This window comes from Strix aluco, chromosome 14 (assembly GCF_031877795.1).
Source record: "Strix aluco isolate bStrAlu1 chromosome 14, bStrAlu1.hap1, whole genome shotgun sequence".
Lineage (NCBI taxonomy): Eukaryota > Metazoa > Chordata > Aves > Strigiformes > Strigidae > Strix > Strix aluco.
Genome location: NC_133944.1, coordinates 18420143 through 18433497, shown reverse-complemented (window position 1 = coordinate 18433497; position 13355 = coordinate 18420143). Strand labels below are relative to the sequence as shown.

The 13355-nt window shown below is 35.8% G+C and overlaps 1 protein-coding gene across 11 annotated transcripts in view; it reads right to left on the bottom strand.

The window, feature by feature from the left end:
- FTO (FTO alpha-ketoglutarate dependent dioxygenase) overlaps positions 1 to 13355 on the bottom strand; it is a 257836-nt gene that overhangs the window by 204921 nt on the left and 39560 nt on the right. For 10 of the 11 annotated variants that reach the window (XR_012625144.1, XR_012625143.1, XR_012625145.1 and 7 more), the window contains exon 2: positions 5769 to 5846. Coding sequence is in view for 8 of the 11 variants with exons in the window: in XM_074839987.1 (XP_074696088.1) it covers positions 5769 to 5846 (78 nt within the window). In the remaining 3 variants the exon portion in view is untranslated. Of the gene's footprint in view, positions 1 to 5768; positions 5847 to 12703; positions 12802 to 13355 lie in introns of all 11 variants that reach the window. The other variant, XM_074839991.1, reaches the window with a different exon arrangement.

Sequence of the window (13355 nt, the reverse complement as noted above, 5' to 3'; positions counted from 1 at the left end):
AGATAATGCTACCTTTAAGTATACAAACAATAGAATATCAAGCAGTAACAAAGCACCTTGTCTTTTTGCAATGGTTGCAAAGACCACTCAGTCCCATTCTGATGTACAGAATTCTAGAGGGCTACATGATAAACTGAAATAGTTTTATATAACAACAATTTTTCAGGCAAAAATAACAAAATGAAAATATAAATTTTCAAAAAAAGGCCAACATTCTGCTGTGCTGCACCTCTATCTTCAAAAGAGTCCTTGACGTACTGGTCCTTTCTATTTTCACATTCCTCAATGCATGCCAATTAACTCCTCTATTTTATTTGAAAGTTCCCCTTTTAGAGACAAGAAAATTTCTGACCTTATTTTCCTCCCCATCTCCCCACCTGTAATATCCTTTTTCCTCATATCCTCTTCTGACCACACCAGCTCTGGTACCAGCTGGAGTTCTGAATCCAGCAGTGTGTGGAGGCAACAGCTCCCAGCAAGTTATAACACTGTAAATCAGCAGTATCTTGCTTTGTATACAAAATACTGCTTCCCACTCCAAGAAGGCTTGGATACTCACTAAGGAAGTGAGTATCACATAATCACACCTTTTACTAGTTGCCTGTAAATCTGCTTTAACTGCTGCTGAGACTGTTTGGCAAACTGGACAAAGGCTAGAGGATAAGTTCTTAGATAGACTAAATTCCTATGTATTTCATTAAAATTAATTAATAAATGAAAAAAAACCCAGATGCTAACTAATGCCCTTAGTAAGAAAAGGCTGTAATGTGAGTCTATCACGTATCAATTAGCATGTGTGAAGATCTAAGCGACTCACTATACCTATTTCCTTTTGTGCAGCAGTTAAGTCACCAGATGTAGAAAGGTAGATACTGATCGTGTTGTGAGGAAAAAAAATAGGTAAATTGAAATCTGAAGGCATGAGACAATGGCACAAGAGCATATGGATGCACAAAACTGATCTATCAAAACTTTTACTAACATAATAGCTTATGCTCAAAGTGCTTTTAAAAGCAAATAAAAGCCACCAACACAAAAGCATCACACTGACCAACAATCCATCTGCAGGCTCCTTCTGGTACAACTCAAAACCACTTTACTAGCACTATATACTTCCAAGTCAGATTTAAACCTGCCTTTCAGGAAATTAATTTTAAAATCCAGAAAAGGTTTCTTTAAAAACCACAAACTAGGCAGTAAGTCAGTATGCACATTTTCTACTGCATGAAAACTGTTAGGACTTTTGCATCATTACGCATTGTTATCCTACAACACTGAAGAGGTGGCTTTATAGCATCATTTGTTTCTACTAAAAAGGGGAACACAAAAGGAAGTCTATTCTAATTTTATGCTTATACATAATAAATCTTAGTTTATCTATAAACCCTGCCACCATTTCTTGTGAGTTTTTACTGTGAAGCTAACTCCCTTTCTTTACACATTCTTATGATTTCCAAAACCTAGCTTCCTAGAGAGAGGGAATAACAGTACCTACAGATAATAATAATTTCTGGTAATAGTATTTACATACTTAACTTTAAATACCAAAGCTTGAATATGATCCCAGATCTGTTTGAATGTCCCTCTACAATCCCCATGACAGAACACTGGATCCCAGCTTTCATTAAAAGAACTGAATACGAACTTGATAAACGCAATTTGCCTGAGCTTGCCAGAAGCCTGAAACGATTCCTTTAGAGGTCCTGAACTGTCCCTTTTGTTTCAATCACTGCTTTCTATCTGTAGCCTTTGAACAGTACAGTGAAAAAATCCTTATAAAGAATAACTACTGAAATGAGTAACTGCAAATTTTAAGGATTTACAGCTATAGGCTACAGTTGGATGTGTGGTATAGGTTGATGGGAATCATAAGTATTCTTTCACAATCATAGTTAATAATGACAGAGCATTATAAATTGTGACACATAAAGATTATGACTGCATGATTTGTTTCGTTATGCAAGTGATACGTATAAAAGAAAGAGCACTAACAGTTCTATAGCAGTATCCCAGTATTTCTTTAACTAATTCTGTATACTGGACATACTCAGGTCAGATTAACCAATTACCACATTACATATGCTATTATGGAATATTAAAAAAAACATTATTACTACATATTTTTAAACCATTTAATATACTGAATTTCTGACATGTATCACACACATGAAATTCCAATTATTGCAACCTGAAGGAGGGAAATAACAATATGATGTAAAACAACTAAATGCCTGAAAACATGCACTAGAAAGGAAGCGCACAGATTTTACAAAGGTAACAACACTGTATTCCCCTCCTGAACTGCAGAGGTAATGTCTTCCACATTTTGTTGCCAGCCAAGTCAGAGGCATGTTACCTTTGGGTTGTGTTTTAAAATTACATGCTTAAGAACTATTTTATCATTAAGTTTTACACAGTATACTTAGGATTCTACCTTAAAAAAACCCCAATACACTGATATCTCAGAATAAATCCGGAAGTGGAAACACATTTTCGACACATCACATGAAAACAGTTTGGTCACCTTTAAATCTCCGACTAGTCTTTGTGCTATGTCCTACATAAGGAAAGCATTAAGAGATCAGAACACAGGGTGAAAGCTGGGTTCACACTGGACACCTTGTTGTTTTGGGGGGATGGGAAAGGGGGAGTAATCATGTACTCTGCGTTGTAACTCTGACAGCAAGTATTAAAGGTCAATGCACTGTTCACTCTGAAAGAAGTAGGTACATTACCAGCAACTACAGGACGAAAGAAAAAGCACATTTGATGCTCAATTCTTCATATGAATGTTACGCACATAATTTTAAATATACACATGCTTCCATTTCTAATGGTGGTACTCAACACAGACAATCACCCTACAGGATGACCCAAGTGACAAAATAAAGTTAGAAATCAGCAGTAAGAACCCTTGATAAGCAAACTGCCACTTACATCACAAAATGATAGTTTGTACTTCAGATAGTTGTGTATTGCCTTGTTAACCAGACTTTTTCTTGTTCATAACTGGCTTTAAAAATTACATTGTTTCAGCCTCTGGTTTGGGGTCCATTTCTAAAATGTTTCATCAGGCAAGATGCATTGAAAGAGGATGTCAGTGAAGTTTGACTTGTAATGGAATTTCTTAGTTTTGTTCAGAGTGCACATTTCCATACCTGACAGGATACTGTAGGTTTTTTAGTTTCATCTCATGTAATCCAACACCCCTTTCCAACATGTTCAAAGAATACTGTTTTATAAGGGGTGGATCGTTAAGGGAGCAAGGCAGGCTTCTCCAGGAAAGACAGACTACAAAACTAAACTGTATATGATCTTCTATTTTGCCAATTTGTTGTCTTCAAGCTCTCACCCTTCTTTCCTCTCCATCTGTAGTACATTTAAGCATCATGGAACTTGTAGTATCTACAGCTGTGATTAAAGTAACATTTCATAGCCATCATAAGAATTTTAAAAGTGTTTGTGATGCTTATGATTATCACATATATTTAAAAATACCTAGCATGCACACAAACACTACACAAAAAGTATAATTCTATATGACGCAGAAAGAATGTATCTAAACTCTATTAAGGCTTGAACAGGTCTGATTTCACTGCTTGTCTTGTTCCCATTATCCTCTATAGTTATGGGTTATTGATACTGAGCAAATGAGATGCCACTTGGGCCACTTGGCTTCATCTCTTTTCATGTCAGCTCCACAAGACTGTGGGTTTACAAAGATAAGAAGAAGAAAAAGATGCTGGACACAGCAGCTCTTAGCAGCAACAGATAAAAGAAGAGAACAAACAGGAGGGGATGTAGCAGGACCAGGAAAGACATAACAGTAAGCTGCCTGAGTCTCAGAAGGAAGAAGAGCTTCTTCTTGAACATTAGTTTAAGACTGAAAAGCATGTGTTTGTGTTTTGGTTTTGGGGTTTTTTTTAAGAAAAGAAAATAAAAATCATTTTGTTAAGTTCTCCTACATTTTTCCAGCTCTTCTACACTTTTCCTTGCCCTTACCCACAGAAGTGCTTTGATGGTTAACAACAAGCTATGAGTTTTCATATTATTATCGCTACGAATGTTAAAGATCCCAGTTAAAAGCTTACTTCCACTATGTTCAGCACTAAGAATACAGAGAAAACCATACTTTCCCTAAGCATCCTACAACCCAAATGAACGAGAAAGGTGAGGAAAGTGTACAGATTGCTCAATATCATAATTGTAATCCTGTGGAAAAGCTGGAGTTTGACTTCATGCTTCTGAGTCACAGTCCACTATGTGACCCGTAAATGCATCTTTCCTTTTGGATAGTGTGACGTGTGCTAAATTTTTCTCGACCTTAGAATCCTACAAGAGAAATTAATTCTTGCACAAAAAGTCAGACCTATTTTTATGTTACCATATACATCTTTGAGCCATATATCAAAACAAGAAAGGTGACATGCCTGTAATATAAGCAAGGTTGCTGTAGCTGTTCAAACTATGAGATTCTTTCTTGTTTTTATTTTTATTATGTTCCAATTTGATCTAATTGAACCTACAATTCTTGCCATATGTTTTGTAGCTGACCTAGAAAGATCCAAGATAGATGCAGAATATTCTATTAATTTCATGATGCTCTTCCATACATTCATTTGGTTTACTACTCATGTGGCTACTGGACTTATTTTATGAATGAAATTTATAAATGAAACCAATCTTATTTGGTTTCATTTGAGGCATACATTCCAGTTTCTACAGTTCATTTTGTAAGCAGTCTTAAGGGTTACTTATTGTTTGAAAGTAGAATTAAGCTAAAAAAACTTCAAATTTCTATGCTAACATTTTCCCTGTTTTGTCAGACCTGAGCTATAAGGAATAGGTCTCTTCACAACTCAGAAAAAAACAAAAAAATCCTTAAAAGAATGGTGACATGTATTTTATTTTAATACAGCATAAGAAACCATGATTCATTGTTACACAGAATCACAGAATTGTCTAGGTTGGAAAAGACCTTGAAGATCATCCAGTCCAACCATCAACCCAACATTAACAGTTCCCAACTACACCATATCCCTCAGCACTAAGACGACCCTACTCTTAAACACCTCCAGGGATGGGGACTCCACCACCTCACTGGGCAGCCCATTCCAACACCTAACAACCTGTTCTGGAAAGAAATGCTTCCCGATATCTAGTCTAAACCTTCCCTGGCACAACTTGAGGCCATTACCTCTTGTTCTATCGCTTATTACTTGGTTAAAGAGGCTCATCCCCAGCTCTCTGCAACCTCCTTTCAGGTAGCTGTAGAGGGCGATGAGGTCTCCCCTCAGCCTCCTCTTCTCCAGACTAAACACCCCCAGTTCCCTCAGCCGCTCCTCGTACGACATGTGCTCCAGACCCTTCACCAGCTTCGTTGCCCTTCTTTGGACACGCTCGAGTCATTCAATGTCCTTTTTGTAGTGAGGGGCCCAAAACTGAACACAGTAATCGAGGTGCGGCCTCACCAGTGCTGAGTACAGGGGTAAGATCACTTCCCTGTCCCTGCTGGCCATGTTAACTGGTACTCAGGTACTGAAACTCAGGGCAAAATCCTAAAAATAAATTAAGTTCACAAAGTTTTCATTTTTGAATATCCCAATTTTAGAGGTCTTATTTTGCATCACCTGGAAGTGCATTATCAGCCATCAAGATATGTTTTTCATATCAGATTTCACAGTGTCTCTTTCAAGAAAGATTTAGTTGTTGTTCAGTGCAAACAGTCATTTTAGTTTAAAAAAAGTACAGTTAAAGAAATACATTACCAACTGATGGAAATCAGCATCGGCTGGTGTCATATATGGAAGTCTATTCTCTCCAAGTTCTTCAAGAAGCTTTTTTTTCTGTTTTGGAGGGGTAAAATTGAAAAAGAAAATTAGACTAAAAAGCAGATATAAACAGCCAACTATAAAATTCGTTGCATTAAAAAGACACAAACATGTGCAATTATTTATTCTACTACCTTCAATTCTGGAAAATTGAATAAGGAAAAATGGATGCAAAAAATCAGTGGAGCTTTTCCACTTACAAAGCAGTAATTCAGGTTAGGTAGTTTCAGAGCACGTGAGTATTCTTCCTCCTAAATTCTTTTTTAGATAATCAGTCTTTATTACACTGATGAAAATCCACCTTGCTATCATGTTCTTCAGAACTATGCCTACTTTATAGCTAGATACTAATTTATTTCTTTTTCATTTTATTTTCTACTTCGACTTGTGGATCCAATGGGTACAAAGCTCATATTCCATTAAATGACTCAATAATATACTTCATTAAAACAACAGGCCTCAATGTTGGGCATACCCTAAAATGTTTCCTGAAATGGGTGTATGAAGGAAAAAGAAAACGTCATCTGCTGCACACCAAAGCCTCTACAACGTGGCAATATTTAAAACGCCATCCTCAAGACCTGCTACCCCAGCAGCCAGCCACAAATCTGTTTGATGTTGTGAGTGCACTAAGAACCAGCTGACTGTGAAGAACAGGTTTTCTGTGTCCCCTTGTTCTCTTAACTCCCTTCTTACTTCTGTTTTAGACTGACTACCTCCACACCAATGTTTAGTCAACACGACCACTAAGAAACTGCTAAGATAAAAGCCTGATTTTCCCCAAACTGCATTTTCCAGGTTTTTATTAACAAAAATAAGATTTTTGTATGCATTATACAAGTAATTGTGCAGCTAAGGATTTGGAAAGTGCATCTCTATGTTTGAAACTTGCCATCAGATTTCTGGACTCAAACAATTCCAATCCACAATAAGTCCATTCACATTTATCTGCCCACAGTCTAATGCATCACTAACTCAACATGATATAAGTACAAATTAACAACAAAGTAAAAATTGTTACAGTGGAAGAAGTATTGGCCTAGAAAATTAATATACTGTTTCCTTTATTTCTTCTTTCTTTTAGCTTGCAAGGATGGTTCCTTTACAAACTTTGATCATTAACAAATACTTACTAATAAAAATGCAACTCAAAGATCATAAAACTAAATCTGCCATAATGCTTAAGTATTTCAGATATCGGGATTGAAATTCTCATTTTTATTGCAGTATTTTCAACTACATAAACACTATTACAAGAAATAATTGAAGTCGTAGCTAGCTCAATACTTTTATGTTGTAAGAGCAAGACCAGATGGAAATGGAATACAGTTTTTAAAGGAACGATAAGGGTATAACAAAGGAAAATGCAGAATGAGTTAAAAATGGGTATCACCAACACTTTGATAAAACCAAGTTATATGGGAACAACTACCTATTTCATCACCTAGATATCACTGAAAACTGATTAATCCATAGACAAGAGAATTCATTGTTAAAAGAAACATTTTTTTTTTTTTTCTTCTTGTAAAATCTCCTTTTCATAATCTTTTTGGGTTGCATACAGGTCAAAACAGATCTTCCCTATTCTGGAAATCCTATTTAAAAAAGGAAGGAAGAAATCTACACGTAATAACTAACTCCTGGCTTATAGCAAACACATAAACAAGGAAAGCTGAACTATGATGAGTGTTACTGTGTATTCTATTCTGTGACAGTGAATCTAATTTATTTAAATTTAAGCATCAAGGAAGATGACAGCGGCTTAACATCATGAGATTTTAAGATTTAGAGCTAACAGATCAGTCAAACTAAAATAAGAGCAGGTAGCTCTCACTTACTCATCTCCGCACTCACAATCTGCTGATCACTGACTCGACTAAGAAGAGCAGCACTGAAATTTCTGAACCAGCAATGTAATCTCTCTAGATCCCTAGTTTTCTTTGGGGAGAGGTTGTTGGTATGTTGACATGAAGTCATTGGTGAAACCAAGCATAATGTAACTTCAAATTAAATTGGCAGAAAACGACACACTAATTGGCTGCATATTCTACAACAATAACACTTCTCTATCACAAAAAGCTTGTTACAATTTTATTACATGAAATCACTGAAAACATTAGATTAGCTTTGATATCTGTAAGATAAACCATATTAAACTGCAGGAAAAAAATCATGTATTTCAACATGGACATTTCCCACATCTGTGGGAAAAAAAAAAAAAAAGAGAGGTGGGAAGAAGAGAGATTCTGACAATTTCTTTGTCAAGTACCAGCCTCTTGGCAAAAAGCACACAACATTAAAATGCACTCTTGTGTATAGGTACTACTAGTTCACATTTGATTGTCAGATCTGGCTAAGTGCCGCTCTTCAGCTTGATGTACAGACTAATACACACAGCTGGGTGGTATAACACACTGCTCATCTCTTATGCAAGAAGCTGTCACACAGATGTCAAAAACATCAAGCTACTCACAAATACCTCCAAAAAGTAAAAAAAAAAAAAAAAAAAGACAAAAAACTGAAGATCTGGCTATACCAGCTGGCTGATGTGTAAGTCTAAGAACCGTTACATAAGCATTGCTTATAGGCTCTTCCAACACATAAAGCCCTAAATAAAAAAAAAAATTGCTTTTACGTGAAGGTATCAGGCATCTTAAAAAGCATTTTTCTAAATCTGATTTTTACATTTTAAAAATTATTAACAGCGTAACAGTTCATTCAGGTACCAGTATTATGTTTCTTACACTTTAAAAAACAATGCAATTTTTATATCTGTATTAGTCATGCCAATACATGAAAGAATCTTATGTGCACCCTCCCTGTAACACAATCATGCACTGTGCACTGCTCAAGAAACCTTGTTAAGTGTTGTACTTGGGCCTTCAGAAAGGAGAAAATCTCTGCAAATATCTTATTTTGTAGGCTGCTGTGAGTGTTAATGGATCTATTATGTCCGACTGATAACTGGAATGACTACCAGAAGCACTAATGCCCAGTTTTAGTGTGTGCGATCAACTTCCTGCAGACATTAACAATCTCTGCTCATTTATTAGTAATAAATGGGTTTATTAATGAGTTGGTTGGTTGTAAGATTCAGTAAGTGGAATAGTAATAATTGGAATCTCTCAATCACTATATGTATCTTTTTCTTCCCCCTAAGTTTCTTCATGGCAATAGAAGTAATGCAAAAGAAGTATGTTACAGATCAGGAGAAGTAATAGAAACACAGCTAATACACTAAGTCACAAGCCAAAATGCAGTTATGTTACACACACACGGTTTATTATTTTCAAATTATGGGGTATATGGGAAAGATGGGACTTAATGACATTTTCTGGCCAAGAAGCATGACAGTGTAAAAATTTTTGCAGCTGATATATTTCCATGCAGGGTGTCAATACCATTCTGAAAAGGTTTCATTTTTCTTTTGATTATAAGACAAACGTTCAATATCTAGGCTATAAAGGCTTGTGAAGGCTTTAGTGTTTCAAACATAGAATTCCCACTTAGCATCATCATCAAACGAGTCAGAAGACAATAGTTATTTTCCAATTTGTAGATCATTGTCTTGGCTGAAACAATTATAACAGCTAATTTCATTGAAATCACGTTGAAATATTATTGAAATTCAATGTCACAATAATTTCTAACACATCAAAACACTGAAAACATTAAGAAGCGAAAGTTTGGTTTTTTCCCCCAGTACTTAGCATAAAACTCACTGAAGATTTTATTGAAGAAATTGCATTTGTTAACACAAGGGAGACATAAGTAAATGCAAGCAGTATTCACCTCCAAAAAGATAACCCTGTTTGCTGCCCTGTATTTCTCCTGAATTCAGGGAAAATGTCAGCTTCACTACATCAAGTAATCTCTCTGGATGGGGAGCAGGCGTGAAAAGTCAGTCACACAAGTCCAAGACACGGACAGATACAACAGTGCCTATGAAACATTTAAGGATGTTAGTTTTTAGTTATGTAAGAACTCACTCTGATGAGCAGTTAAAAGATGTACTTTATTCAAACTAGTAGACTGTCAAAAACCATGACTGTTACTCACTATTTTGGAAAAGCCCATCTCATTATTCCCTAAAAAAAAAGATGTTTTTTCGGAAAAGACCTTATTTTGAAACTTCTAACAGGCACGTTCCTGACATCTTGGGGATGCAAGCAACCTTTTTTTCAGCCATTGATTACATACTTTGACCTTACAATCAGCATTATGCAAAATGAAGCAAAAGGTGAATCATGCTATGGAAAAGATACATGAAAGAAGACAATTCAAACAAAAACTGAATATCTCTCTGTTGCATTTCTCTTCTTATTTTAACAATTCTTAGATATTTATTATTTAGAAATATTTCATATACACATCACACTAGGGAACAACCATTTTTAATACTCTGCAGATGGCTGAGAATCGGCTGGAGTCTCCAATCTACTTTTCAGGCAAGCTGGTGCTTGCACAACCAGCAAAACAATTCTATGTACTCATATATACTCTTCCCTGCAAAATAATTGAATTTTCTGATTCACTACCCGACTCATGTTACAGTGACATGAAGTCTCACCTAATGTTGCCTTAATTTCATCGGGTCAATGATTTTTTTTTTATTTTATTTTATTTTTTTTTAAATCAAGAAAGATTGAAAATGCTCCTTGTTTTTACTTCCCTCCACCCCCAACAATCTTACATCAAGGAGAGGTAAAAGAAAGCTGAACATTTCATTTAGGCTGAATTTTACCTATGTCATGTCTAGATTTGGCAAATAACCTTACTGAGGCTAAAGGAGGGAACAATATGCTGCTAGAGATGAGAATGCAAAAGGAAAGCCTAGCAGCTTTGAAACACCATCTCCACTCACAGCCTACAAAAGCCCTTCTGCCTTAACTCCTTTCATTAGAAGTTCTTAAAACATTGGCCAATTTTTTCATCCTAAAAAGTTTTGCTAACTGTTCGCCGCAGTTTTTATATTTTTGAGACTACCTGACTTGGGACCAGAACTAGTAAAACACTCAAGCTTCTTTTATTTTCAATGCAACCCAATGTGTTCGCAGACATTTCTGGGGCAGCTCCTAAAAAAAAGGGCCTCTATTCAAAGCATAAGAACCTATCATCTCCACATCCAACACTGTTTTTCCCAATAGTCTTTTGTTTTCCAAAAGGTTATCAGGTTTAGCAAGGCACTCTGAGAATGCATATTGTCATGAAAGAAAGATCTAAATCACAAGTCCAGATTCAAACCTCTGGTTTTCCAAAAATCCCTCCTTTCTATTAGCTTTTTCCTTATATAAGAATGTACATTAGGGCCCGTGTTTCTCTTTCATCCTTTTTTTTTTTAATCAACTCTAATAAAACATGGATTTCTTTCAAGTCATGCATGAAGAAAAGAGCTAGTGCTCTGAAGTGAGCTCAATGGCTTTATAAAGGAGGAAGATGAAATACTTTATATAGTAAAAATTTTGTGACACAATCCTAAGACCCCATCTAGAAAAAAAGCCACCACTTTACAGGAACTTCCATAACCTTGCCTCCTAACATTCTTTCACATGTTTGAAAAAAAAAAAAAAAAATAAAAAAAGAAAGACACACCAAATTTGGGATAGTTTCTTAAGGAAGGAATGTGATTTTGAAGTAGACATTAGTTTAAACTACAAGGCTTTCCAAGTGTTAGCTATTAAAACTTCATAGCAGCCAAGATCATTCAAGTGGCTCACTAAAACCAGTTATGTCAGAAATGGACGTAGAGTAATAAAAAATACATTCTAAATGCACTATTACAGCTTTTATTTCTCCATTATCACATATATTAGATTTCAGAAATTTTTTTTCAAATTATTTCTGTAAACTCCGCTCATTAAAAGATCTTAAGGGGCTGGCCAATTTTACAGCACCATTTACTCACATGAAAAAGTTATATTTCCAGGTTACCCTTCATTACACTCAAGACTTAACCAAAAGCCTTGTCTGTGCTACATTCTTTCTATAATCCAGGCTGTCAAAAATACTGGCAGGCATCTGACCATACTGTACCACACTTTGCATACTACAGCTCCCTCCCCCAATATATATGCCAAAAACATTTTCCTATTAAGGACAAAAACTTGCATTACTATTATTATTATTCTATTAAAACTCATATTAAAATTATCTATGACTAACAATATTTAATAGCCCATAAATCCATTTTCTAACTATACTACAATAAAGTATGCTGGTTATTTAATATAACATTGTGCATCTTGCTCTCCCACTGTACAAACCACTCCTTTTCCAGAAGTAGTAGGATGGAGTTCAAGTGATTTGGTCATGAAAAAAATTGCATAATGAACAATCTACTGTAATGCAAAGACCTCAGGTGTAATACCAGTATTTGTAACTGAGCAGCTGTCTAAAAGACTGTTTGATTCCTTCCTGCAAAGGTGGTGCTTGGCTTTGCTTACTAATTTCAACCTCTCTTACCCTTTCTCATAAATCAACAGGCCCAGGTTTTGGTTCTCACACACACACACACACACAGAGAGCAGTCATGCATATGCACAACATACTTGACTGATATAACTGATCTAAGAGTTAATTTATGCATTGAAGCAGCTTAGCAATGTGTGAAAAACATCTTTGCTACCAGTATCCCCTCTCTCCCCACCTTAATGTGTTAAGGGCCCCTTAATTGTTGTTTTAACCTACAGGAACATTGTTCCTTTGGCCAGTGGCTGTTAATGGAACAGAACCAGCAATTTTCTTACCCAGCTGAGTAGATTTGTCACACATGGATTAGCACTTTAAGTAGTCATAATAAAAATTTGAAATGATAAATTGTTCTAACACAGCCACTTTTTGCTGACAAAATATCCCAAGCCTCCTCAGTATACCTGTCAAGAAACTTCTACCACCACTTCAAGCATCTTGACACCATCATCCATTTCTTGTGTATCCTCTTCCAGCAGGTACCAGTTGGTAAATGGATCAGCTGTATTAGGTGAGAAGAGTGAACACTCAAATTTTGTTTGAAAATAATAATCAGGTTTCAATTAGGTCTCCAGTTCAGTTTTCTTCTTATACATATGGACACAAGAGCATATATATGTACCTAAGGAAATGTTTAAAACAGTGGATACTTTTAGATCAACATGCTTGTGAATCACAAGGAACAGTTAAGGACACCGGGCCATTTCTGCATGCCATTCTTTGCATAGTTTCACTTAGAAATAGCCAATAGTTGCCAAGAAACTATCAGTTCTTAACCAGCTCACCTCCAAAGAATCAGTGGACAGAAACCTTACTGACTGTCACCAATAATTGATTCTGCTTGATGTAGCAAAAATACCCCTATACAATGAGTCCCAAGAAAAGGACTTTTGACCAGTTCTGAAATGCTAAGCACCAATCCTTTAACAGAGAAAAGATTCAATAAAAATTAAAAACAGGTAAAATAAAACCATAGATTATAACAAGGGTTAATGTTGAAACAAGGATACATTTGGCATGGCTATCTGTAGACCTCTCATGTTCTAATGACACTAA